At 47.1% G+C, this 23,963-nt stretch overlaps 1 protein-coding gene across 1 annotated transcript; it reads right to left on the reverse strand.

Moving 5' to 3' along the window:
* Window positions 1-2,306: 2,306 nt before the first annotated feature.
* PTGER4 (prostaglandin E receptor 4) lies at window positions 2,307-19,805 on the reverse strand. Its single transcript, XM_035100431.2, has 2 exons — window positions 18,023-19,805; window positions 2,307-3,578 (listed from the first exon to the last, which is right to left on the reverse strand). The coding sequence occupies exons 1-2, from the start codon at window positions 18,851-18,853 to the stop codon at window positions 2,997-2,999; spliced, it is 1,413 nt and encodes a 470-aa protein (XP_034956322.1). The 5' UTR covers window positions 18,854-19,805; the 3' UTR covers window positions 2,307-2,996.
* Window positions 19,806-23,963: the final 4,158 nt, after the last annotated feature.

Below are 23,963 nucleotides of genomic sequence, written 5' to 3' on the forward strand. Positions count from 1 at the left end.
CAGGCCTCCCAACTAGCTGTACAGGATAACAACACCAGGAGGCAAAGTGTAACCCTTTGAACATGGCACACAGACATAAAATCCCTTCTAGCTTTACCTGTTATTTCTAGTGAAGTGAAATCTTAAGGCTAAGAGTCCCCCTGGTATTTTACTGGTCATTACTTTGTGTCTCCTTTTTTTGTTGAGGTCCAAAAATCAGTGTATTGATTTTTAAATGTGAGGGACTTTTCTTTTCCCCATGTGTTAGTGCAAACTTACTTTCTCTCATATAGCAGGTGGAGTGTATAAGGCCAAACTGAGCAGTCTAACTTCAGATGAGCTGAAACTTCTTTTCTTACATTCTTCTTCCATCATGGAACCCAAGGCGGCAGACTGTGATTCCCAGGCACTCACCCATCCAGACACCAACCAAATGGAGACCTAGACCTGCTTAGCTTCCGCAAGGTAGTGGCCTCATGTGCCTTTATACCATTGCTTCCCAAACCTGGGTCTCTGGCTGTTTTGGCGCTATAATTCCCACCATCCCTGACCACTGGTCCTGTTGTCTAGGGATGGTGGGAGTTGTAGTCCAAAAACAGCTGGAGACCCAAGTATGGGGAAAGACTTCTTTAGACCACACCCTAGCAGGGGGAGGGTGGTGTCGAGCAGGGATGGAGAACCACAGGCCTGCGAGCCTCCCTTGTCTGGCCCTTGGGACTCTCCTCAGGCCACACTTCTCACTAGTCCTGCTTCACATCCTCCTCAGGTCCCTTTGCTTGTCAGGAACACACCCTTGAATTAGGACGATGCCTCTCTCTTGTTTGCTTGCCTGCCTGCCAGATGGAGAAATGTGTGTGGGTATCAGAAGCTTCTCACTTTCCCGTGGGTGGAATACAGAGCTACTGTACAACAAAGGTAAGGCTCGCATCTGTTGCTCTGTCTATTTTTGCTCCCAACCCCACCCACCTCTGGCATGCAGCCCCCCCCCCCAACCAGGCTGCCCATGGTGGAATAACTGATCATCTCTAGGTTCAATCCTAAAACATGCACATGGACACAATACGGCACCCGGTCCTGTGTTTCCTTGCTTCTCCACATCTCGTACAGTGGTCCAACCCTTAATACAGAAAGCAATGGTAACTAGAACGGTAGAATTGGAAGGGGCCCTCTATTGACAGTTGAAAAGGTATTCTGTGCAGGCAACTGGCAATAGTACACTCCTGTAAGCCAAGGGACACTGTACAATGATACAACATTTAACAAGTCAAAATATTTTAGCAGCTTTCTTTTTTCAAGGCTATGCATTTCTTCATGCAAACTTGGTCACCTCTAACGGATGATGTGTTCATGGCACGGCTGTATGAACTTTCATGGTAGGATCTACTGCCCCCAAATCCCTGCAGCCAAAAAAATATGCAATGGCAGTGGTTTTTTTTAAAAAAAAAGCTGCCACAAGCACACACACACACAGCAGCTGCATATACATATCCCATGTAGAAGCAGCACTTCCTACAATACTTGCAACTGTACAATGCTTGTTCGACCACTGACAGCCCTGCAAACTCCGGCACAGGAGCAGCTAGCTGCATGAGCTGGTCCTAGGATTACAATCCTAAACCTATTTGCTTGGGCTCCACTCAGAAGTTTGCTTCCGAGGAAAGAAGTTTGAGGTTGAGGAAAACGGGCACGGGCCAGAGATGGATGTTTTGAGCCATGATCCGGGAAACATTTTCCAGATTGCAAGAATTCCCACTATCATAATTAAGGCTGCAAAAGCTTCCTCCTGCTTGCCTGAGACTAAGCTCCACTGACTGAACACAGCGGGACTTACTTCTGAGTAAACCTGAGTAGGATTGTGCCGTAAGTGCGGATAAAATGTTTAGGGGACTGGATTGTTGGCCTACGTTAAAGCCGCTGCATTTAGAGAAGACATTCACAACACATAAACTCTGCTTTCTTTTTCTTTCTTAGTACACTCACACACATACAATACAAGGAACATTTAAAAAAACATAAAAGCCTTTTCCTTTATTTCCCCCAGTGGTTTCATAACATTTTCCTCCTCTAATTCCAAATCCCTCCACTTCCTGCCTTAGGAATTCGCTCTGCTATGGCCTGCTGAGTTTGCATATCTGAAAAATAAATTTAACGTAAAACTATCTATCAGCAGGCGTAAGGAGGAAGAGAGGGCTGGCAATATTTCTTTTTATATACTTTGTATTAATAATGAACCTTCTCACAGAGAAGAATACAGCATTTTTTAAAAATACATTCAGTCACGCTATACACAGCCAGAGAAATTCACATTTTTTTTCCCCCACACCACAGGAGAGATTCTCGATTTCACCATTGACTGGAGCAGTTTACGCAGTTACCAGCAACTGCCTGAATTAGTTCTCTCTAAACCTTATTAAGTAATAAGGGAGGGGAGAGGAATAGTGGATAAGTATGCTTCGGTCGTGTCTGGATGGGGGAAATCAGCAACTCTTTCCAAACCCTGGATCTTCTGCAAAACAGTCCTGCGTCACGGGGCAAGGAAAGGCAACAAGCAGCAGCAACAGCCTGCACACCTGCATGAGCTGGTCCTAGGATTACCTGCCACCGCCATACATTCACCTGTTACATCAGCAGAGTCTGATATGTCTGTGGGGTGATCCTTGGTCACCTGCAAGAACTGTGCTTATCACACTCAAATGAACATCCGCTCCAACGCCCAGCTCTTCAAGAAAGATGGCATACGTTTTGCAACCAGGATGTTTAATTCCACCCCGTTGCCATTTCGTACCCAAAGGAGCTCTCTTACTAGATGCCCGTTTACAGCTCACCTTGCCCTAAACGGCCACACAGTCCCATTAGATCGGCAAGGCAGCCTTGTTAGGCCTCTGGTGTGCCTTAACCACAATGGGCAGGGCAGACCAGATGGCAAAGGGCCGGACATTTGATATGTCCGCTGTACGAGTTCCTCTCCGGTCCTCTTCCAAAGGACCTTCTGCACCTCACAAACGTCCTCCGTTCCTTTATATACACTTCTCTGACAAGTTCAGCGTCTCGCTGGGGAAGGTGACCTGAAGAGAGCTGCCCTTCTGAGCAGCGCCGGACCTGAGTTCGTTCACCAAAAAGACAGTCTCCGACTCGTGGCCCTGGGACGACTCCGAGGTGTTTGAGCTCCTCAGTGTCCTTATGGACGTAGTGTCTGACTGGGCCGGGCGGCTGCTGGCCCCTGGCAACAGCATCCGGTCCCCAGCGGGCCCCTCGCTCGGCTCCAGTGGGTACAGAAGCGTCTGCGAGGTGCTGCTAACCTCCCTCAGCTCCCGGGAAATGAAGGAGGGCGAATGGGTGGCCGTGGCAGAGGAAGCCCGGCGGCCGTCCGCACAGTTGAAGTTGCTTCCCGAGTGCTGGCGGTGGCCTCCGCCGATGCGGCAGAAGAGGCACTTGACCTTCTCGATGGCTTTGCTCAGCACCGTCTTGCGAAGCAGGATGTACACCCAGGGGTCCAGAATGGGGTTGACCGAAGCGATGCGGATGGCCTGCAAGTCGGGGTTTTGCTGAATGTCCTTCACCAAAGGTGGCTGGTACAACTGGTTCACAAAGACACGCACCTGAAGAGAGATTGCGGGGAGGGAGGAAGGGAGAGAGAGTGAAATAAAAAGTTGATGAGTGAGGGCCAAGCTGACATTTCAAAGCTGACAGCTGGCTTAGCAACTGCATGTTACAGCAGGCAGGGTGATGGGCAGAGCGAAGGTTTGTGTCATGTCAAAGGAGATAAAAATATATTTGTACCCCACCCTCCATGCCATCTAAAATACAGTGGACGCTTGGGTTGTGAACGTGATCCTTGCGGGAGGCACATTCGCAACCTGCAGCGCCGCATCTGCGCACATGCGGGTCATGGTGGGGCGCTTCTGCGCATGCACAAAGCGCAATTTAGGGGTTCTGTGCATGCGTGAGCGCCGAAACCCAGAAGTAACCTGTTCTGGTACTTCCGGGTTCGGCACGGTACGCAGCCCGAAAACACACAACCTGAAGCATCTGTAACCCAAGGTATGACTGTACTGGCATATTAGCAGGCCAATGAAACCTGTTATAAGAAAAACTGCTCCCTTTCCCTTATGGGGTATTCCAGAGCCTGTATAGAGTCTTTAAGTGGGTTCCCTATCAGTAGGAGAATATAAGAGGCCAACCAGAGTACAGTATATTGAGAATCAAAGCGGCTGGTAACCCTGATCTTTATTCAAGGAACTGTTGCAACAGGGTCCCCACTTATCACACGCAGGAGGGAGGGGAACCCTGAACAATGGTGTGCAAGCCCTTATATAGACTTTTGAAATTGCCCACCCTGTGGCCCAAGACCACCCACCTAAAACAGCATACATACATCACAGAAGGAGGCGGTCTACAGCAGAAATCCTGCCTGCCAGGATACCTGGTAATGGTCACTGATTTCATTACCTGGGCAGCCTGGCCATTCTTTTGTGATGGTTAATGTTTAGTTCCTGAATCCAGGTCACAGGCTCACCCTATTCATACACAAATACGCCCTTAAGACAGGATTTGCAAGCAAAAAGACAATGGGAAGGCTCTCCCCATTTGCCTCCCTTACTGCAGAGGAATATTTGAGGTCATTGGGAGAGTCCAAATGGCTTCAGGGTTGCTCTCCATTACTATTTCAGACACATGGTTCATATATTTAGATATGTGTGCATTTATGAAAATCTATTCTATATTTGAGACCTTAAAATTCTTATAACAAACATTTTGTGAATTATTTCTGATGTGACTGCTCTCTGCACTCCCTGACATTCCGTCTCTCTTCCCTAATTTAGAGCTCACAATTAAGCTTCTTCCCAGTTTTGTTTTTGTTATTTCAGCCGCCTCCTTTTTCTCTCCCTTCTACAACCAACTCTGCTATTAACTGTTCTGGGTGCGTAAGAGCTGCAGAATGTGGCCTTGAGTCATTTCGGGAGATCCAGCCAATCGCCCTAATCCAGCCAGCCTTCTCATAAATATATGTTTCCAAAAAAAAAAAAAAAATTGGACCCCGAACTTCCACCTCCAGGCAAATTCTCTTTCAGGGACAAGCCTGGAACTGTTTGCTCTTTGAGGTTAGAAGTAACTTTTGCTAGTATCTTCCAAGACTTGAGTATTCCAGTGTGCATATATATATATATATATATATATATATATATATATATATATATACACCCTCCATATTATGCCTGTAGAAGCTTGTCAGAGGATAGACTGCTTTAACGACAGCTTGCCTGGAACGAACCTTTTTTTTAATAAAAAAAGAAATGTACACCACTTAAAATGATGAACCGCATCAAATTATGCAGTTGACACCTTCCCATGTGAATCTGATGATGTCCTATTTATAATGTTTTACACTAATCCTGGCGGCAATTGGACAGATAGTTTAAAGTTGCACAACAATGGCATAGGATGATGGCTAGGTACTTAAAGACTATGGGCTGTACTTCACACAGAGCTATGCAAAATGCTCTGCCAGTGCAAGGATTCCTCCTTGTACAATGTGATGTTCTCCCTCTGGGTGCCCGCCAAATCTTTTCTGGGGTTTCCCCAACCCTCTGGAGCAGATCTGGGGGGATACCCCAAAGGTGGAGAGGAAAGGGGGAATGTTTCATTGTGCCTGTGCTAATCCTTATGCAAGCACAACCTAAGGGCACGAACCATCACTTTGTAAAGTCCTGCTTGGCTTTAACTGTGAGATAATTATGCATGTGCTGAAAGCTTTTATTGAATTCAGCAAGACCTGAAGGCGCTGAACTTTGGGCTTGGGCTAAACCAGGCATGTCCAAAGTCCGTTTGGGGGGACAAATCCGGCCCGCCAGTTGATTTAATCCGGCCCCCGTGGCAGTATATGTCCTGGGGGGAAACCCTTTAAAAAGCTCAGCAACTTCAATCCTAAAAAAAGCTGGACAACTTTGGTCGGCCCTCATGCATGTTCACTTCATCAAATCTGGCCCTCTTTGAAAAAAGTTTGGGCACCCTTGTGACCTAAGCGATTGCACTTTTCATTTAGGAATGAGCTGCTGCTACAGCATAGCAGCTAAGAAACAGAGCTGCAAAATCACGAAGCCTGCAGTTCAAATCTCACCTCTTGTTATAGAGAGGAAGTCACTCTCAGCTCCTCACCCGCCCCAATCTGCAATGTGGGGGTAATAACACACTGTCCTACCATACAGGCTTGTACGGGATTTGCAGAAAAGTTGAAGCTTTCAACACTCAATAAATGCTATATAAATGCTAGAGAGTATTAGGCAGAGCTGCAAACTTCCATTTGTCAGATTAATAAACTAAAGTTTCAGTTGACTAACGGGTGGGTACAAAGATTAATGAAAGGGACAGAGAGTTAAGGACATTTTGATAGTGGTGATTGAGAGCAGATTCTAGTATCTGACTGCACTAAGAAATGAAAGAAAATAGTTAGCACTTTCTTCTAAGAATGAGTAATAGCTGATTAACAATAGTACCTAATAACAGCCTTTGTTTATTGCGCTGTAAATTATCTTACACTTCCTGCAATGTCACAAAAGGCAACTTATATCGAACTTTTGGCAATATGGAAATCACATACAGTGGGACCTCGACTTACGAATTTAATCCGTTCCGAATGCACACTCGTAGGTCGAAAACTTCGTAAGTCGAGTTTCCCATAGGAAAAGCGGTTTCCCATAGGAATGCATTGGAAACGGAAAAATTCGGAAGTCGAGGAAACCGCATCTAAAAACTCGTAAGTCAAGGAAACCGCATCTAGCCGCGAACGGGTTTTCCATTCGGATGTCGAGGAAATTGTAAGCACACGGCCACTTTTTCCGCTCGTAAGTCGAAAACGTCGGATGTCGAGGAGCTCGTAAGTCCAGGTCCCACTGTATTGTAAATACCTTGTAGATAAAAGCAGCCATTCCCCGCCATCATAAACTTTTCTTAAACATCCACCTGAAGGGATGTGGCTCCATGGCTGAGCATCTGCTTTACCTGCAAAAGGTCCCAGGCTCAATCCCTGATATTTCTCTGCTTTAAACTCTGTAGAGCTTCTGCCAGTCAGTGTAGACAGCACTGAGCTAGCTGGTCTAAGGCAGCTTCCTAAGGAAGTACCGTAACAGGCTCACATCTTACACACCAGCGGGCCCTAGGATTTCACTTGCTCTGCTTCTCATTCTATGGCACCAACGATGCTTCCAGACAAATGTTTCATTATGGGATTGGTGCTCTTTGTGTATGCAAGGTGGGGTTTTTTTCTCCGCATCCACACAGCATTGTTGGCATCAAAATACTAGCCCAAATTTCACCCTGTTTCACCCCATTTAACTGGCAAATCTATGCCAGTATTGCATTTGCAAATTCTCAACGACCTGTTTGCAGAATAAGCCCCCATCAGGAAGCAAATCAGCTCTACTGGAGTGTAGTTGCTTTGACCTGAAGGTGTTACTGGTTGAATTCAACTCGGACACATTCAGTTCAAACCACTAGGTGGCAGAGAGACTATGCTTCTGATGGTGTCTTTAGAATTTGCTTTCGGCTTTGGAGGGCTGTGGCCCAAAGGGAAAGCTGGTTTAATATAAAGCAAGAAAGTGCAGCAAAAGTCAAACAAAATTAGATTGTGAAATTTTAAGCCACATGCATCGGATTTGCACCCAAATTCTATGGGGAACTCACCACTTACCTGCATAGAAGTTAAAACAACAAAAAGTCTTGTGGAAATTTAACCTTTAACACTTGGCATAAGCTTTTGGGGGCTAACCTTCTATTTCATCAGATGCTCTAGGCCTCAAAAGTTTATGCCTTACTAAAATGTATTCGTTTTTAGGGTGCCCCAAGACGTTTTGCTGCCAGAGACTAACACGCTGTCTCCAATCATTTAGGAGCTGTTCAGGGACCTCTCTATTTATTACAGTGAGAAGATCAGCCATTGTAGAAGACCAGGGGCTGCCCACCACTTCTGATCTTTGCAGTTAATTCAAGGGCGTCTCAGGTGAGATCTAGGTACAGCATGCACTTTCAAACCAACAGGGCTGGCCAACGTAGTGCAGAATGTGAGCTTTCAAATATTCGCAAGTACCTGTTGCAACACAGAGCAGATGCTAAAATCCTTAGCAGACAAGTGGATGTGGAAAGTGTTTCCTGAAAGGAGAAAGTCTGAAAGCTGGTGGCTTAAGGCAGCCTTGTAAATAAGCCCACAAAAGTTACTAGCCTGCAAAAAAGAAGAAGACGCAACCTAGCAGGAGGAATAAGGAGCGCTGTCTTGCTTATTGAAGGACCTTGACTCAGTGGCATGGCATCTTCCTTGCATGCAGGTTCAATCTCTGGCATCTCCAGGTAGGGCTGGGATAGACCCCTGCCTGACACCCTGGAGAGCTGCTGCCAATAAGTGTAGACCAGGGGTGGCCAACTCCCAAGAGACTGCGATCTACTCGCAGAGTTAAAAACTGGCAGTGATCTACCCCCTTTTTTGGTTAAAGTTGTTGAGTTGTTGTTGTTTTAGGAAGGAAAGCCCTGTTTTGGGGGGATCTGGGTAAAAGTTGTAGAGCTTTTTTTAGGAGAACAAAGTTTGTTGAACTTCTTTGGGGTGAGCCAGCAGTCTACCAGTGATCTACCACAGACATCCAGTGATCTACCGGTAGATCACGATCTACCTGTTGGACACGCCTGGTGTAGACAATACTGAGCTAGATAGACCCAGTGGTCTGACTCAGCATAAGGCAGTTTCCTATGTTCTTCCAAGAGGGAGGAGGGGCTTCCCAGCCCCCTCACTCATGGGCATTCAATTCCTTGTTGCTTGCAGCCACCAGGCAAGTGTTTCAGTACAAGGAAGGCTGAGGGGAACCACGTTTCCTCATCTGTGCTACTTTGCATTTACCATTTTACAGAGTGAGAAACGGAGGCAAGCAACAAGGGCTATGCCATGAGTCCTCAACAGAATGCAGATTTGGAACTCAGGTGCCCAATCCAACCGCAACGTGTTGGCTGTCCAGTTTCATACTGCTAAGGGAGAAGAAGACAATCACCATCCCATAGGAAATGGTAATCAACCCAGCTTATTCCCTTACCTCCAAAATACCTTTAAGGTATCATCTCTCTTTCCTTAGTGACTCACCAAAGGATGTATCTTGGCATCTTTTGGGAGCCTGCAACAATTTTCTGTTAAGGCTGAATTCCGAGTATCCCGGTTGTAGGTTGTGCAGGGGTGAAGTCACTGCATATTCACTGCTCTCTTTTTTTTTGCATATGCTTTAATGTTCTGCAGTCTTGCAAATAAAGCCCACAAAAATATTGACTGAGCCTGCTTGCCTACACATGCCTATGTTAATTGTTTGTGGTGTGAAAGGAAAACAAACAGCACTGTTCCCCTAGAGCAAATCTCGCTCACCACAGGTGACAAGCCAAAGACCACAGGTTTTGCACACCCAAAGTCTCAGGTTCAAACCCTAATTAAAAAAAAATAGCAGAAGAAGGCAGGAATCTAGAGATCCTGGACCCTAGAGAGCCGTCACCAGTCACAGTAGGGCAATACTGGGCTAGAGGGACCCTCTATACAGCTTTGTACATTCACCTCTAAATAAATAATAAGTATATTTTATTATTTGGTAACAAATATCAAAGCAAGGGTCGTTGTTTTCTTTCATGTGCTGATGGATTCCATCAGCCCCAGCCAGCATGGGATAGAATTAGAGAATTGTAGAGTTGGAAGGCACCCCCAAGGGTCATCCAGTCCAACCCCCTGCAATGCAGGAATCTTATGCCCAACATGGGACTCGAATCCCATGACCCCAGGATTATGAGTCTCAAGTTCTAGCAAGTAAGCTACCCCAGCTGTTGGATGCTGTAGGGCAGCAACAAGCGGAGGGCTAAAGAAGAGCTAAAGAAACTTCAAGATAAAAAGAGAACCATTTGGAGAGCAACATGCCCCCCCCCCACGAAACCCAGCCAGACCAACAGCACACCACCCCCCACAAGGGAACCTAGAAGCTTCGCTGTGTGTTATATGGGGCCAAATGCCTGGCTGCATTCTGTGACAGTCATGGATAAATGTACCCCACATACTCTAGTTGAGTATGTGGGGTACACATAGTTGAAAGCATTCATTTCACCCACATAAAATATGTTACCTGTAGGGCTGGGGGATATGTCCATATATCATCTAAAACCCAAGTTTGAAGTCCATATTGTGATATCGATTTCATAATTTTTGACCTGGCAATATATTGTGAATCATGATGTGTGTGTGTGGGGGGGGGGGGCTATGCAGAAATTATAATGTGGGGGAAACCATAAAGCCAGCCAATGCATCTCTCGATTCCTGCAGCCCCCATGAACTCTGCCGGCTCAGGTCTCCCCTGCCTCCTTCAGGGGACAGCGAATCACAAGCACGGGCGCTGGCAAAAATCACAAAGTGGGGGAAACTGTGAAGCCCGCCGATGCCTCTACATAGTTGCATTCTTAGTTCAGACATTGTGATATATCGGTACATTGCGATGTTCAGCTGCTAATATATCACAATGTTGAAAACCAAGTATCGCTCAGCCCTAGTTAAAGTACATCTTACAAATGGGCAGTACTGAGATGTGGTGCCGCTTCTATAGAGTAGGCATGAGTTGGCAGCAAGCTAGATGTTCGCTAGATGTTGCTGGTTCACAACTCCCAGCGGTCATGGCTAATGGCCAGAGACAGCCAGAGTTGTAGTCCAGCAACATCAGAAGGGCAGCAGGTTGAAAACAGCTGTCCGACGAGGTTCTGGACAACCCTCTCAAAAAATGGCCATCCGGCAGCCCTGCTGGTAGATGCCAAACCTTTGTTTCTGAGCAAGTCTTGTGCAAGTATAAGTGCCAGACACAACCAGATAAGCTTATCTGAATTCACGAATGTCTTCCCACCCACCACCCTCCCTATAATTGCACAAATTAAGTTGCTTCTTGCTTTAACACAGCTACTCCAGGGAAATGCAGTCATGGTCTAAATTCCACTCTCAGACGAACAGCTTGTTCGGATAAAAGCCTTCTGATGCAGAGACTGCTGCGGGGAAATATTAGTGTGTATCCAGCTGTTCCTAAAACTTGTACGAAGTTGACACAACGCGCCTGACTAATGCAGATTTTTTAAAATAAAAAAAACAACCCAATCACTCACTAAGCAAACTAGAACACTTAACTCAATAAACTTCATTTTTATCGCAAAGCTGCATTAATTGCTGGATATTTGTAGGGGCTGCTGTGTGCTAGCGATGCCTGCCGGTCGTAACTCTTTGCAAACAGGGAAAGGTGCTCATATTTTGGAACCTGGTCACGGGAGACAAATGACTTCATTCCCAAAGGAAGCTCCACCCAGCCCTCTTTACTAGCAGGGCTGCTGGTGGAAATCAAACTCAAAACAGTGCAATCCAACCCATGTTTGACTCAGAAGCAAATTCAGCCGAGCTCAATGGGAATTGCTTCCATTGAAATCCTTTCCAGCAGAGGTGGGGAACCTTTTGGAGGCCACATTCCAGTGGTGGTTGAGCCTGGAAAAGAGGAGACTGAGAGGACAGGGGCGTTTTACCCATAGAGGCTAGTGGCGCATGGCGACAAGTTCTGGAGGGTGCCAAGGAAGAGGCGGAGACTGGACGTGGCACCTCCCGGCATCAGCTCGCCGCCCTTGCCCACCTCCACCATGCCGCCTGCGCCGAAGCAGCACCACGCTTGGAGCCTCCGTATGCTGTGGCTACCGCAGCATGTAGTGGCCAACTAAGCTTCCCCGCTGGAGGAGCTGCCCTCCAGCCACTGCTCGCCTCCACCACCCCTGTCGGCAGTGCCGTCCTCTCTAAAAAAAGGTCGACAACTCTGAAAAATGGGGGGGCATCGGAGGGAGCTTTGCACCACAGCGCCGGATATGCTTAAGACAGCTCTGTGAGAGTAGATATGATAGCCATCTTCAAATATCTCAAGGGCTGTCACATGGAGGAGGGAGTGTGCTTGTTTTCTCCCACTTGGGAGGGTAGGACTCGAACCAATGGCTTCAAGTTACAGGAAAAGAGCTTCCAACTAAACATCAGGAAGAACTTCCTGACAGTAAGAACTGGTTGATAGTGGAACCGTCTCCCTCTGGAGCTCGAAACAGGAAGGCTTCTATGCCTCAAACATGCTTTTAGAGCAGGCACCCCCAAACTACGGCCCTCCAGATGTTTTGGGACTACAACTCCCATGATCCCTAGCTAACAGGACCAGTGGTCAGGGATGATGGGAATTGTAGTCCCAAAACATCTGGAGGGTCAAGATTGCCTATGCCACAGAGTTCAAATATGAAGACTCACATGCGGTACAGTCCCCCGCTTGGCTGTGTCACCTCAGAATGCACATGAGAATGGGTGACAAGAGTACGGCCCCATTTCAAAGTCTCCCTCCAGGTGGAAAGCTTCCATATCCAGATAAGATATTTAGCTCCCGGTGTGATTGTGAGGTTTGGCAACGCTAAAAAAAGACAGTATTGTGAGCCAGCCCTCAACACCGAGCTTACACACATGCCATGCATTTAAAGCACAGTCCCCCACCAAAGAATCCTGGGAACTGTAGTTTGTTAAGGGTGCTGGGAATCATAGTTCAATGAGGGGTAAACTACAGTTCCCAGTATTCTGTTACGGGGTGGGAGGGATGTGCTTTAAATGTGTCGTGTGCAAGCATGGGCTTTAGTTTTTATCCAATACTTTAAGGGAAGGGGTGTGTCCCCCCCCCCGGTCCTGACTAAAGGCAAACATTATATACGCCTTACCCAGCAAAGCTTACCATAAAGTGCCCTTTTATAGCAGTTACCTCCCACAACAAACAAAGGAGTCTCCTTCCACCAAGTCTTCACCTGTGCTCATAAAAGTCCCTCTATCACATTCTGATACACGGCTATATATAGCCAGCCAGTTAATATTAAGTGGGAGGCTGGATTTACAAAGTACCGGTAACCTTTGCCCAGAAGAACTTGGTACTTGTCTTACGCAGCCTCTGTGCACTTCCCAAATCTGGCCTGCTACCTCATCAATGCCAGCTGAAACCAATCTAAAGGGAACATGGGGGGGGGGGGCTTTGTTCAGGGACCCCAGGTGATCACAGAGGAACAGAGCAGGGATGTTGGTAGCTCCCATCAGTGCACAAGGATGATAGGAGTCGTTCGAGTCAGTCCCATGTTGCGGGATGTGAAAAAGGGAAAGACTGCTTGCCCTAAAGCAGGCATCCCCAAACTTCGGGCCCTCCAGATGTTTTGGACTACAATTCCCACCATCCCTGACCACTGGTCCTGTTAGCTAGGGATTATGGGAGTTGTAGGCCAAAACACCTGGACGGCCGCAGGTTGGGGATACCTGCTCTAAAATCAGTGCAAGAGTCCAACTGACAGCCAGGGCTAACTTCAAGCCAAACTTCAATAAACAGTCACTAGCACTTTGGTGGCGGGGAATCACTTGTCACCACAGTGTAACTCACTAAGCTGCTTTTGGTCAAACCAAGAATGGCTGGACAGAGGATCAGGTCTGCTCCTTCAAATGCAAGATACTATTCTTCTTAATACCTCAGCCTAGTGGAATAAAATGCCTGCCTCTCACCGGGCAGATCTGGGTTCAAATTCCTGAGTTGGTCTTAAGCCAGCCATTCTCTCTTATGGGGGTCCTGTGGTCCTCCAGATGTTGTTGGACTGTGAGCTCTGATGGCTGGGGCTGATGGGAGTTGGAGTCCAGAATGTTTGGATGGGACCAGGTCGTAGATATAAACCACAAGAAACTCCTTTCACGTAGTCGTAACTTATTGGAGTGACGCAAAGACATTGTTGCTGCAGTTTCCAAAAAAACACATGCAATAAACCTTGTTATGACATGGTCTCATTCAGCAGGGAATGTGCTGTTTGCTAAATATACACCTCCTTGGGTTTATTACTTGCCTCTTCACTTTAAAGGTACACTAAAGGTCTTCATTCAGTGTTTGACCATGAATATACAACCATTTCAAATGTGTGGAAGCAACATGCTTTTATTTGTCTGTGTGCTGTTTTTAAGTGGCTGGGGAAACCCAGCCAGATAGGCGGGGTATAAATATTATTATTATTATTATTATTATTATTATTATTATTATTATTATTATGATTCTGCTCTTAATTTCTTCCAGTTTTCTGTCAGATTTTAGCCAAGTAACTTGACTCTTTCCTTGCTTCAATAAATATGGGGCACTAGTTTCTGAAATAAGCTCAGTAGGGGGGGGTTCCTCCCACTAATTACATACATTTACCATTTAACTACTTTCATATTCATTAGCCAGTTTAAATTGCAAAGCATATGTTAGTCTGGTAGTTTTTAGTTTAGTTATCTATTCCCCATACAGTACCTTTTTTATTCTTTTGCTACCAGCACTGTGCGCTAGACTGCCTGTGTCAGCCCTGTGAGGTCACAGTTGTCCTCCGCTGTGGGATCGCTCCTCACGCAGGAAATAATTTTATCCAACTTCCCAGCTATGTAGTAACCGTCGCGTCACCAATGCCACAATCAGCCTCAACGTTCCCCAAACATAACATACATTCAACATTCATGAGTTTTGGGCTTGGACCAGAAATACTTGATTTCAAATCCATATTCATTCATTAAGCACACAGGGGGGTCTTAGGTAAGTCACTTTCATAGCTGTCAAGTTTTTCCTTTTCTCGCGAGGAAGCCTATTCAGCATGAGGGAATTTCCCTTTTAAAAAGGGAGAACTTGACAGCTATGCACTTTCTCTTAGCCTAATAGCATAGATGATAGATAGATAGATAGATAGATAGATAGATAGATAGATAGATAGATAGATAGATAGATAGATAGATATAGAGCTAGCACTGGAGTAAACTCAGTTCCCCTCTAAATCGGATGCAAACATTTTCAATCAGTGCATCTTTTCCTTAAAAAAGAAAGAAAAGAAAGTATCCACCTCCAAACAGCTACTGGGAAGAAAACCCCACAGAATTTATGTACCCATGTCTAGAACTCACTGACTATTACACAATTATCCCATCTTCGGATCCAACTGGTGTTTCCAATTGACAACCTGGACAACCATTTCACATGTCCTGTTTCATTTTGGAATCTCAGATGGATTTAATAAGAATATAACAGCCTTGCTGGATCAGAACAGAGGTCCATTTAGCCAAACAGCCTGTTCCCACGGTGGCAAACCACCTTAACCTTCAGTGCTTCCCGAAGTGTCTCTCTTCCCTGCCCCCACCCCCATACTCTGCATCCCGGTAGACCCACCGCTGGGCTGCCAGGGTTTTTGCTATCCACTAACTTGTGGAACTCGCCCACTCCCTCCTTTGCATCCTACGGCATGCGCAGAGGGGCTTGGGAAGAAGCAGCTTCTCTTGATTTGTCTGGGATATGGAGAGAGGTAAGAAACAGCGGGACTCTGTGGTGCTGTTTCTTACCTGCTTGAAAAATGCAGTAGAAACGAGACCTGAGAGGTAGGGATCAGTGTGGTACCAGGTGTCTACAAGAGGACACTTGCCCTGGGGAGCTGGCAAGCTGGAAGATGCCTGTTAAAGTACGAGCCTATACCTCTTAAGAGCTGGTACAGTTCTGGACATCAGGCTGCAGGTCATATTACTGCATTTTTGATACAATAGGTATCAACAACATCTTCCAAGAGATAGATACAGTAGATAGATAGATAGATAGATAGATAGATAGATAGATAGATGGATGATAGATAGATAGATAGATAGATAGATAGATAGATAGATAGATGATAGATAGATAGATAGATAGATAGATAGATAGATAGAGATACAGAGATACAGAGATACAGAGATACAGAGATACAGAGATGAGAGAGAGAGAGAGAGAGAGAGAGAGAGAGAGAGAGAGAGAGAGAGAGATCTTAATATCTTAAAAACAAGAACACTAGTTTTACTAGTTGCAACAGAGCTTTTGTAGCGGTCCCCAGCATGCAGTCTGAAATGGTACGGTCCGGAATTATCTCATCTCAAAATGTGTAGGAGGCTCCATCACGGCCCACTCACTATAGCTTAACTTCTAGGACCAGCCGCTGGCATTTAGAATATGTTTAGATGGAGAAACAGGAGTTCCAGTTTATGTTTATTAATACACGTTGCAGCAATGTCAAAATGCTTGGGTTATTCTGCTGAAACATCTGCTGCTGAAACAAAAACAGGCTAGTGCCCGGGCAGTAAACAAAGTCTATTTTCACTGTTCAGAGTTTCCTTTTTGTCCAAAAGCACACAACTCGGTAGGCTCAGATTCCCTCTGTTTGTGAACGTAGTCTATTTGAAATACCCCGCGACCCAATATGTTTTTGTCTCAATCCGTTCCCATGTTTTACAAGGGTGCTTCTTCCTACACAGAGACCATCTCCATCCACGAAGGTAGAATGCAAATGTGTCTCTTTTGCTGTGGCAACCTTTGCAGAGCACTGACAACATGCCTCTCCTATGTGTCGATTGCACTTTCCCCCCCTTAAATGGAGATGGTTTCGGTGTAAGAAAAAGACTCTGTGCAACGCAGCCCCTGTAAAGAGCACCGCATGCAAAAGTGTCCAGTTACACACCGGAAAACACCAGCCAGACAGCTTGTCAAGCACTAGTAACCCAGAACCACAGCTGGATTATGCTAGTTATGCAGCAAAACTGGCCTGACTTGTAAAAGTATACCATTTACCTGAACAGTTCAGGATTGTGCTCAGCCCAGTCCTCTTTCCCTCTTAATTATGAGCCTCTCTGGTTTTGCTACACCCTCGAGAGGGAGTTATTTCAGAACGATTATCGCCTACAATAAACTCCATTGCACCAAGCTGGATTCGCCGCACTTCTCCCCTAACAACAACGGCTTAGCTCCCGGGGTGAAAGGGCGGGGCGATAAGCAAGTATGTGCTGTCAGTAGTTTGTTTAATGTACCCTTGCCAAGAAAGAAGTAGTTTGCCATGTTTCATTGGTTTCTGTTTTATTGGTACAAGTCTCAGCTAAACTCACAACTGGTTTTCCCCACCACCACCACCCCCCGGCACACACCTTCACCCTCCACACCCCAGTCAATGGGGAAAGGAAGACAAGCACAGGTCTTTCTTTAAGGGTGAGCTTTTTTCTAGAAGATTTACCTCCTGACATCAAGCACACAACTGTTACTGAAGGAAGCAATCTGCGCAACAATAACATCTCTGCATTTCTCAAAGGGAGATCTTTTGGAATCAGCTAAAACCAGCAGACTGCAAGGCACAGGCTGTAAATGTTTCAGCCTGAAATCCCCATCCAGAAATATTTATGCAACACACGTATCGCTAACAGTTGGGGATTTTAAAACACTTCAGCAGTCATTTTATTCTCTAGCATGTGAGTGTCTCTGCAAATTTCACGCTAGCCCTATAAACATGTAGAAATTCATCCAACTTCCCGTGCCGACCACAAACTTTGCAGTTTCAGTAAGTTTGAGGTTAGGAAGTATCTGTGTGTGCATGTATGTTGCTATGAGCTTTAGTTCACGCAGCACATTGGTATAGAATTCAAGTATTATTTAACTACTCCATATGCAGGGCTGCTTTTATATTTGGGGAGCTATTGACAATTCCTGGGGCACAAAGGGACTTTTCAAAAACTGGGCTTCAATCCGTTTCTCCCATACACTCACAGACACACCCACCACTTAACTTTGAGTGCAATGTGTATTTCACATTTGGACTGGCCCAGAATGTGCATTTAATGTCTCTTCTGCATGCTGTCCCACGTGAGCAGGTGACACAACATTAACATGTGACACAAAGAGCAAGTTCAAAGGTGCTTCTTAGTTTCTTTATGAAAATGGCCACAGCCTTCTCCTACCCCGCCTAGCAATAAACAATGTCAAAGAAGAAGGCTGGCTGGGATAGAGTCGCTTCCTTCTTTTCCCTTGTGGGTGAGAGAACATTTTAGATCACCTGCATGAAAATATTGCAGTTATGAACCTCCCTTTCCAAGCACAGTGGCTTTTTCTACTGTGGGGAATCTGTAGCTGCAATGACGAAACTGGGAAGAAAAGGCTAAGCCAACATTACTCACCACAAGAGGAATGGAGCAGATCAGCACAACCAAGGAGGTGGCAATGAGCAAGATGACCATTTGGATCTCTGCGCCGGCCATGCGCCGGAAGCTCCTGCGCCGGCGGAAGTCTGACAATCGGCTGGCGGTATTGTCCGTCCCCAGGGAGGTGCGCCGCATGAACTGTCGGTGCATGCGGATCAGGGCCATGCACACCAAGACGTTGGAAACCACGGTGACCATGATCAAGAAGGAACTGAAGCCAGCATACATGTAAGAATAGGCGGCGTGCGTGGAGACGTTGGTCCGCCAGTCTATGAAGCACCAAGTCTGGGGGTACTGCAGCTTTGTGCTGCCCAAGCCCATGCTCGGCAAGGCACAGAAGAGGACGTTGGAAACATAGATGGCAAAGAGCGTGAGCGCTGCCAGCTTCTTATCCACATAATGGCTGTAGAAGTATGCATGGTTGATGGCTAGGTACCTCTCAATGGACATAGCGCAGATGATGCTGAGTCCAGACAGTCCAAAGAAGAGGAGGATGAAGGTGCTGTATTCGCAAAGGGGTTGGCCGCCCGGCCACTCGTTCTTCAGGTATGTGGCAATCGTGACCGGGCTCACCAGGCAGGTGCCCAGGAGGTCCGTGACAGCCAAGCCACACACCAACGTGTAGAAGGTGGTCTCTTTCTGCTCCTTCCTGGACTTGCAGAGCACCACAATGGCAATGAGGTTCCCCACCACCCCAAAGATGAACATGACAGCTGGGATGGTCAAGGGCTTGCTGCCCTCAGGGGCCCCTCCGGTCCCATTGGAAGAGCCGTTGGCAGAAGACAGCATGGTGTGGTTGAAAGACATGGTGAGGGTGGGACAATTGCAAGGAGCCAACTGCGCGTGGGTCAAAGAAGAACAAAACAGCAGCAAAAGTCAAGAGTCCCAGATTTCAGCCGGAAGAGGATGGAAATCCAAATAGGAGAAAACTGAACAATCCTGCATTTCAAAGGCTGAGCTAGGAAAGCAGATGGTGGAAAGGAGGCAGGCTTTTTCAGAGAAATTCATAAAGTGGGGAGGTTAGGGGGGAAAAAGAGGCCAATAATAGCAAAAAAGCTCTTAGAAGCCGAATGCGATTTGGCTAGCCAGCAAAGGATGCCTTTTCTTGCACAAAAGCGACTTTCTCAGCTGTCTGTTAGGCTGGCTTTCTTTTCTTGCCATGTCTGGTGCTTTTCAAAGTTCAGCTTGCAAACTGGTCTTTGCCTTCTGCCTCAGTGGGACTTTCCATCCCTCTCTTCTAGTTCGGCCAGTCCCCGCCCACCTCACTTGCAAGTCTTCACCTACGTATGCATATGCAATATGTCAACCTGAAATGAATCCCCTCCTCTCCAATATATGTACAGTATATATACACACAACAACAACAATAATAATCCGAACTGTATCTCCTTCAAACGCTTTGCCAAGTTCAAAGCCGATCCCCGATTCAAAAAGCTTCGACGCCACCCAGAGCCCTTCGGTGGCTTCGGAAAGTCCGTCTGCCGTTAGTAGCGGTGGCGACTCAAGTGTCCGCTGCGCGTCTTTTTCTTTTCAGCGGCGCGCCGGGAGCAGAGAGGCGCTGGCGGGGCGCCGGGCGTCTCTCTCTCGGGGGAATTCATCAGCCGCCTTCCAAGGGCAGCTGGGAGCCCGGAGGAGGAGCGCGGGGGCGAGAGAGACGGACAGACGGTCGCTCGCTACCCGGACCCGGCGCCCGCGCGTCCTTTCGTCGCCGCTGCCACCATGTGCTCCCGCCGCCTGGCTCGCGGATTACTCACTCGCTCGCAGCGCCGTTTGCAAGTTCGCTCCTTCGAGCTCCTCCAGTCGGGGAGGCAGTTCGGCCCGGCTCCGCCCAGCCCCGCGCCCCATTGGCCACGGGCAAGCGGGTGCAGCCCAGCCGCCTCGGGAAGTGCCCGGAGGGCCTTTTCCCGCGGCCGCTCCGGAGCGAAGGCTCGGGCTTGCCAAAAGCGCACGGAGAGGGCGCGGGAGCTGGTGGACGCCGGAGAGCGAAAGGGGCGCCTTCCCTCGACAGCAGAAGCATAGCTGCCAAGTTTTCCCTTTTCTCGCGAGGAAGCCTATTCAGCATAAGGAAAAATCCCTTTAAAAAAGGGATAACTTGGCAGCTATGAGCATATGCCCTCTCCCTCTCCCTCCAGCTAAGTCCCCAACCCCCTGATCGCCAGTCTTCATCCTGGCAAAGGATGGGTGCAGCCCTGCTGTCCCGCGACCGCGAGTTCAGCTGAGCGAAATCCGTGGTGTAGGACTAGGGCAAGCAAGGGCCGTGGCGCGCTTGAGCCTCTGCGCGTTTAATTTCAAGTAAAAAGCCTCGTCAATGTTGCAAATGGATCGGGTGTGTTCATGCTTTTTCCCTGTGGCCTCCACTCAAACGAAGTATTTTCGGCGCCCCCCCCCCCCGACAGGTCTGCAGTTGGGAGTTCGGCACGTGCGCGAGAACGTTTCGTCCCCATCCAACGATACTTTGCGTCATTGCGTGTAGAAAGCTAGCATGTCAGCATGAAAGGTTTACCAGCTTATTTAAAGGTTTGGTTCCTTTCTAATCATGCAAAGGGATAGTAGCGTCTTCAGCCTACCCGCAGCAAAGAACCTTGTTTGCCATCAGCCAGCATCTGTACCGTATAGTTCAGCCATACAGACTTTGCTGTGCCCGCAAACGCAAACTAATACACAAAGGGAGAGACAGGACGGGGAATGGAGATTTCATGCCACGTTGAAATGCACAGACTCTCGCCTAAACCTGAGGTGGTGCCGTCCAGGGAATATATTATTGCTACTGCTTGCTTCGGGATACCCCTTTCCCTGTGCCTTGGTAATCGATTGAACAGTCCTGCAAAGGCAATGCAGCCAGCTCGCTCTTCTGTGTGCTGACTTGGGAAGGCAGCCTGCAAGAGAATCAAGTGGCAATACAGTACTTACCTACCCTGCTCTGTACTGTCTCATACTGCGGACACAAGTTTGCTTTTATTCAGTACTTTTTCTGTGTAAACGTTTCCGCATACAAACACTAAGCTGAACCTTTTCCCCTGGCAGGCTAGTTTCCCACATAATCGGAGGTTTTTAATGTCATTGCAATGCCTCCCTCCCTGATCCTGAGAAATACTCAAACATGCCATCCTCCCCCTGCAGGGTGAAGTGGTATAGTCCAAGGAAAGTGTCGCCGCTTGATTCTCCTCCTGCAAGTACAAGCAGAATTTAGAATTACAGAATTGTGGAGTTGGAAGGGACCATGAGGGTAATCTAATCCGGCCCTCTGCAATGCAGGAATCTTTTGCCCAATGTGGTGCTCGATCCCACAACCTTGAGATTAAGAGTCTCGTGCTCTACCGGCTGAGCTGTCACAGAATTAGCTTGTCTTAGCTTGATTCAGCTGGACTTCTAAGGAAGTGCAGATAGGACTGCAGCCTTATAGTCACCATATAGAATTGGGGGTATTTAGCAATGGCCTCCTGTTTTTAAGTATTAAATATGGAAATAGGGGTGGTTATATTCAGCGCAAGTCCTACTCTGAGTAGACCTATTGAAGTTAATGGACTTTGCTGACGTAGGTTCTTTAATTTCAGTGTGTCTAACTCCAGTTAGGGACGTGGGTGACGCTGTGGGTTAAACCACAGAGCCTAGGGCTTGCCAATCAGAAGGTCTGCGGTTCGAATCCCCGCAACGGGGTGAGCTCCCGTTGCTTGGTCCCAGCTCCTGCCAACCTAGCAGTTCGAAAGCACGTCAAAGTGCAAGTAGATAAATAGGTACCGCTCTGGCGGGAAGGTAAACAGCGTTTCTGTGTGCTGCTCTGGTTTGCCAGAAGTGGCATTGTCATGCTGGCCACATGACCCGGAAGCTGAACGCTGGCTCCCTCGGCCAATAACGCGAGATGAACGCCACAACCCCAGAGTCGGTCACAACTGGACCTAATGGTCAGGGGCCCCTTTACCTTTTATAACTCCAGGTAGGACTTAGCTGACTACTCTGGGTGCTTAATTATTATTATTACTGTCATATTTCATTGCAATATCTGTTTTGGATGAGAAGACCAAAATAACATCCCAACACATCTCTGCAAACTTAAGAGGAGCCTGCTGGATAAGGCTCATCTACCGTAGTTTAGCATCCTAGTTAGTTAGTTAGTTATTGTTACGGTTCTCGACTAGCATAAGTTTAGCATCCTATTTTCACAGTGCAGAAAGTCTTATAACAGGACCCAAACACAAAAGCGCACTCCCCTTCTGCAATTTCCAAAAAGGGGACTCTTATTTTTACAAGGAATACTGTGCCAAGTTATGGGTCTTTGCTGCCTACAGCACCCTCTCTTAATAGGGCATGATCCAGCCACAGATAAGCACTTTTGATTGATTGATTGTCCTGTTGATTTCAACAGAAGATTTAAGCATGCGCTTAAAATCTTTCCCGCTGAAATAAATGGGGCTTAAAGTTGCTGAACTTTGGGTGTGCGCAGACTCCACTCACCCCAAGCTTCACACTGCAAGAGCTGAACCCGAGACTTTGAGGGCAAAGGCTGCAGCATATACCCTGCATGCAAAAGGTCAGTTCTCAGCATCTCCCATTGAAAGGACTGAGGTGCACAGGATGTGAACACCCTCGGGGCCAAACTAGAAGCTTTTGCTTCAGAGCCAGCACAGGTTCAAATTCAGGAAAAGGGATTTGGACTAAGGCTGCATACACACCATATGTTCAAAACATATTTTCTCACACACAGAAGGAATCCTGGGAACTGTAGTTTGTTAAGGGTGCTGGGAGTGGTAGCTCTGTGGGCAGTAAACTACAGCCCCCAATAATTCTTTGGGAGGGTAGATGTGCTTTAAATGTACGGTCTCTATGCAGCCTAAATTAGATGTGGCTAGCCACCTGAAGGGACCCAGGTGGCGCTGTGGTTAAACCACTGAGCCTAGGGCTTGCTGATCAGAAGGTCGGTGGTTCGAATCACTGTGACGGGGTGAGCTCCCGTTGCTTGGTCCCAGCTCCTGCCAACCTAGCAGTTCGAAAGCACGTCAAAGTGCAAGTAGATAAATAGGAACCACTACAGTGGGAACGTAAACGGCGTTTCCATGTGCTGCTCTGGTTTGCCAGAAGTGGCTTTGTCATGCTGGCCACATGACCTGGAAGCTATACGCCGGCTCCCTCGGCCAATAATGCGAGATGAGCGTGCAACCCCAGAGTCGGTCACGACTGGACCTAATGGTCAGGGGTCCCTTTACCTTTACCTTAGCCCTTTCTTGACCCAAGGATCATGTTCATCTTCGACCAACCCTCTGGGGCTTACATGTCGGTGGGTGTGGACAACACACACACACACACACACGTACAGGACACACAATTCTCCCTTGTGCAGACCTTTTTCTTTTATTTCTTTATTATTTTATTAAGAAAATTTCAATTATAGAAAATAAAAATAAAGCATGGTGCACCAAATAGAATCAGTTACACTACCATATATTATTATATAGATCTAGAAGTATCATTGTCCAACTGTAAAAGGGGGACATTTTCAACCCCATTCCTGCAGAGAGAGTACAAGAGAGACTTTAAACCTAACGGAGATCTGATGGCGATGGAAAACCATGAATGAAGAATTCTGATCAGGTGCAAAGTAGTTTTGTTTTGTTTTGTTTTTTCAATGCAGCCGGTGATGCAGTGCCACACAGCTATTAAAAGCACAGGTATCTTGACAGATACCAACAGGTGGCAATTTTGGCTGTAGTTACATTTTACAGCCGTGTAATTTGCATAGCTGATGAAGGGAGCGTCCCTTAGAAAGAGCACTCCTGGTTATTATTTATTTAAATGCCCCATTGCATTTGAAGCAAGCACCGCAGCTGAGGCATGGTTCAAATTAAGCCGGATCCACGTGCAGTTTCGAGGGCTAGGCTTCAGCGGATTGCCTTTGAAAACAGAGCGGATATTTAGGGAAGGT

Source organism: Zootoca vivipara, chromosome 11 (genome assembly GCF_963506605.1).
Source record: "Zootoca vivipara chromosome 11, rZooViv1.1, whole genome shotgun sequence".
In the NCBI taxonomy this organism is placed as follows: Eukaryota; Metazoa; Chordata; class Lepidosauria; order Squamata; family Lacertidae; genus Zootoca; species Zootoca vivipara.

Coding starts and splice junctions, on each gene's coding strand:
- PTGER4 (XM_035100431.2), bottom strand. CDS start 18,853: ATGTCTTTCAACCACACCATGCTGTCTTCTGCCAACGGCTCTTCCAAT. Junction 3,579..18,022: donor TCTGCTCCATTCCTCTTGTG/GTGAGTAATGTT, acceptor ATCTCTCTTCAG/GTGCGTGTCTTTGTGAACCA.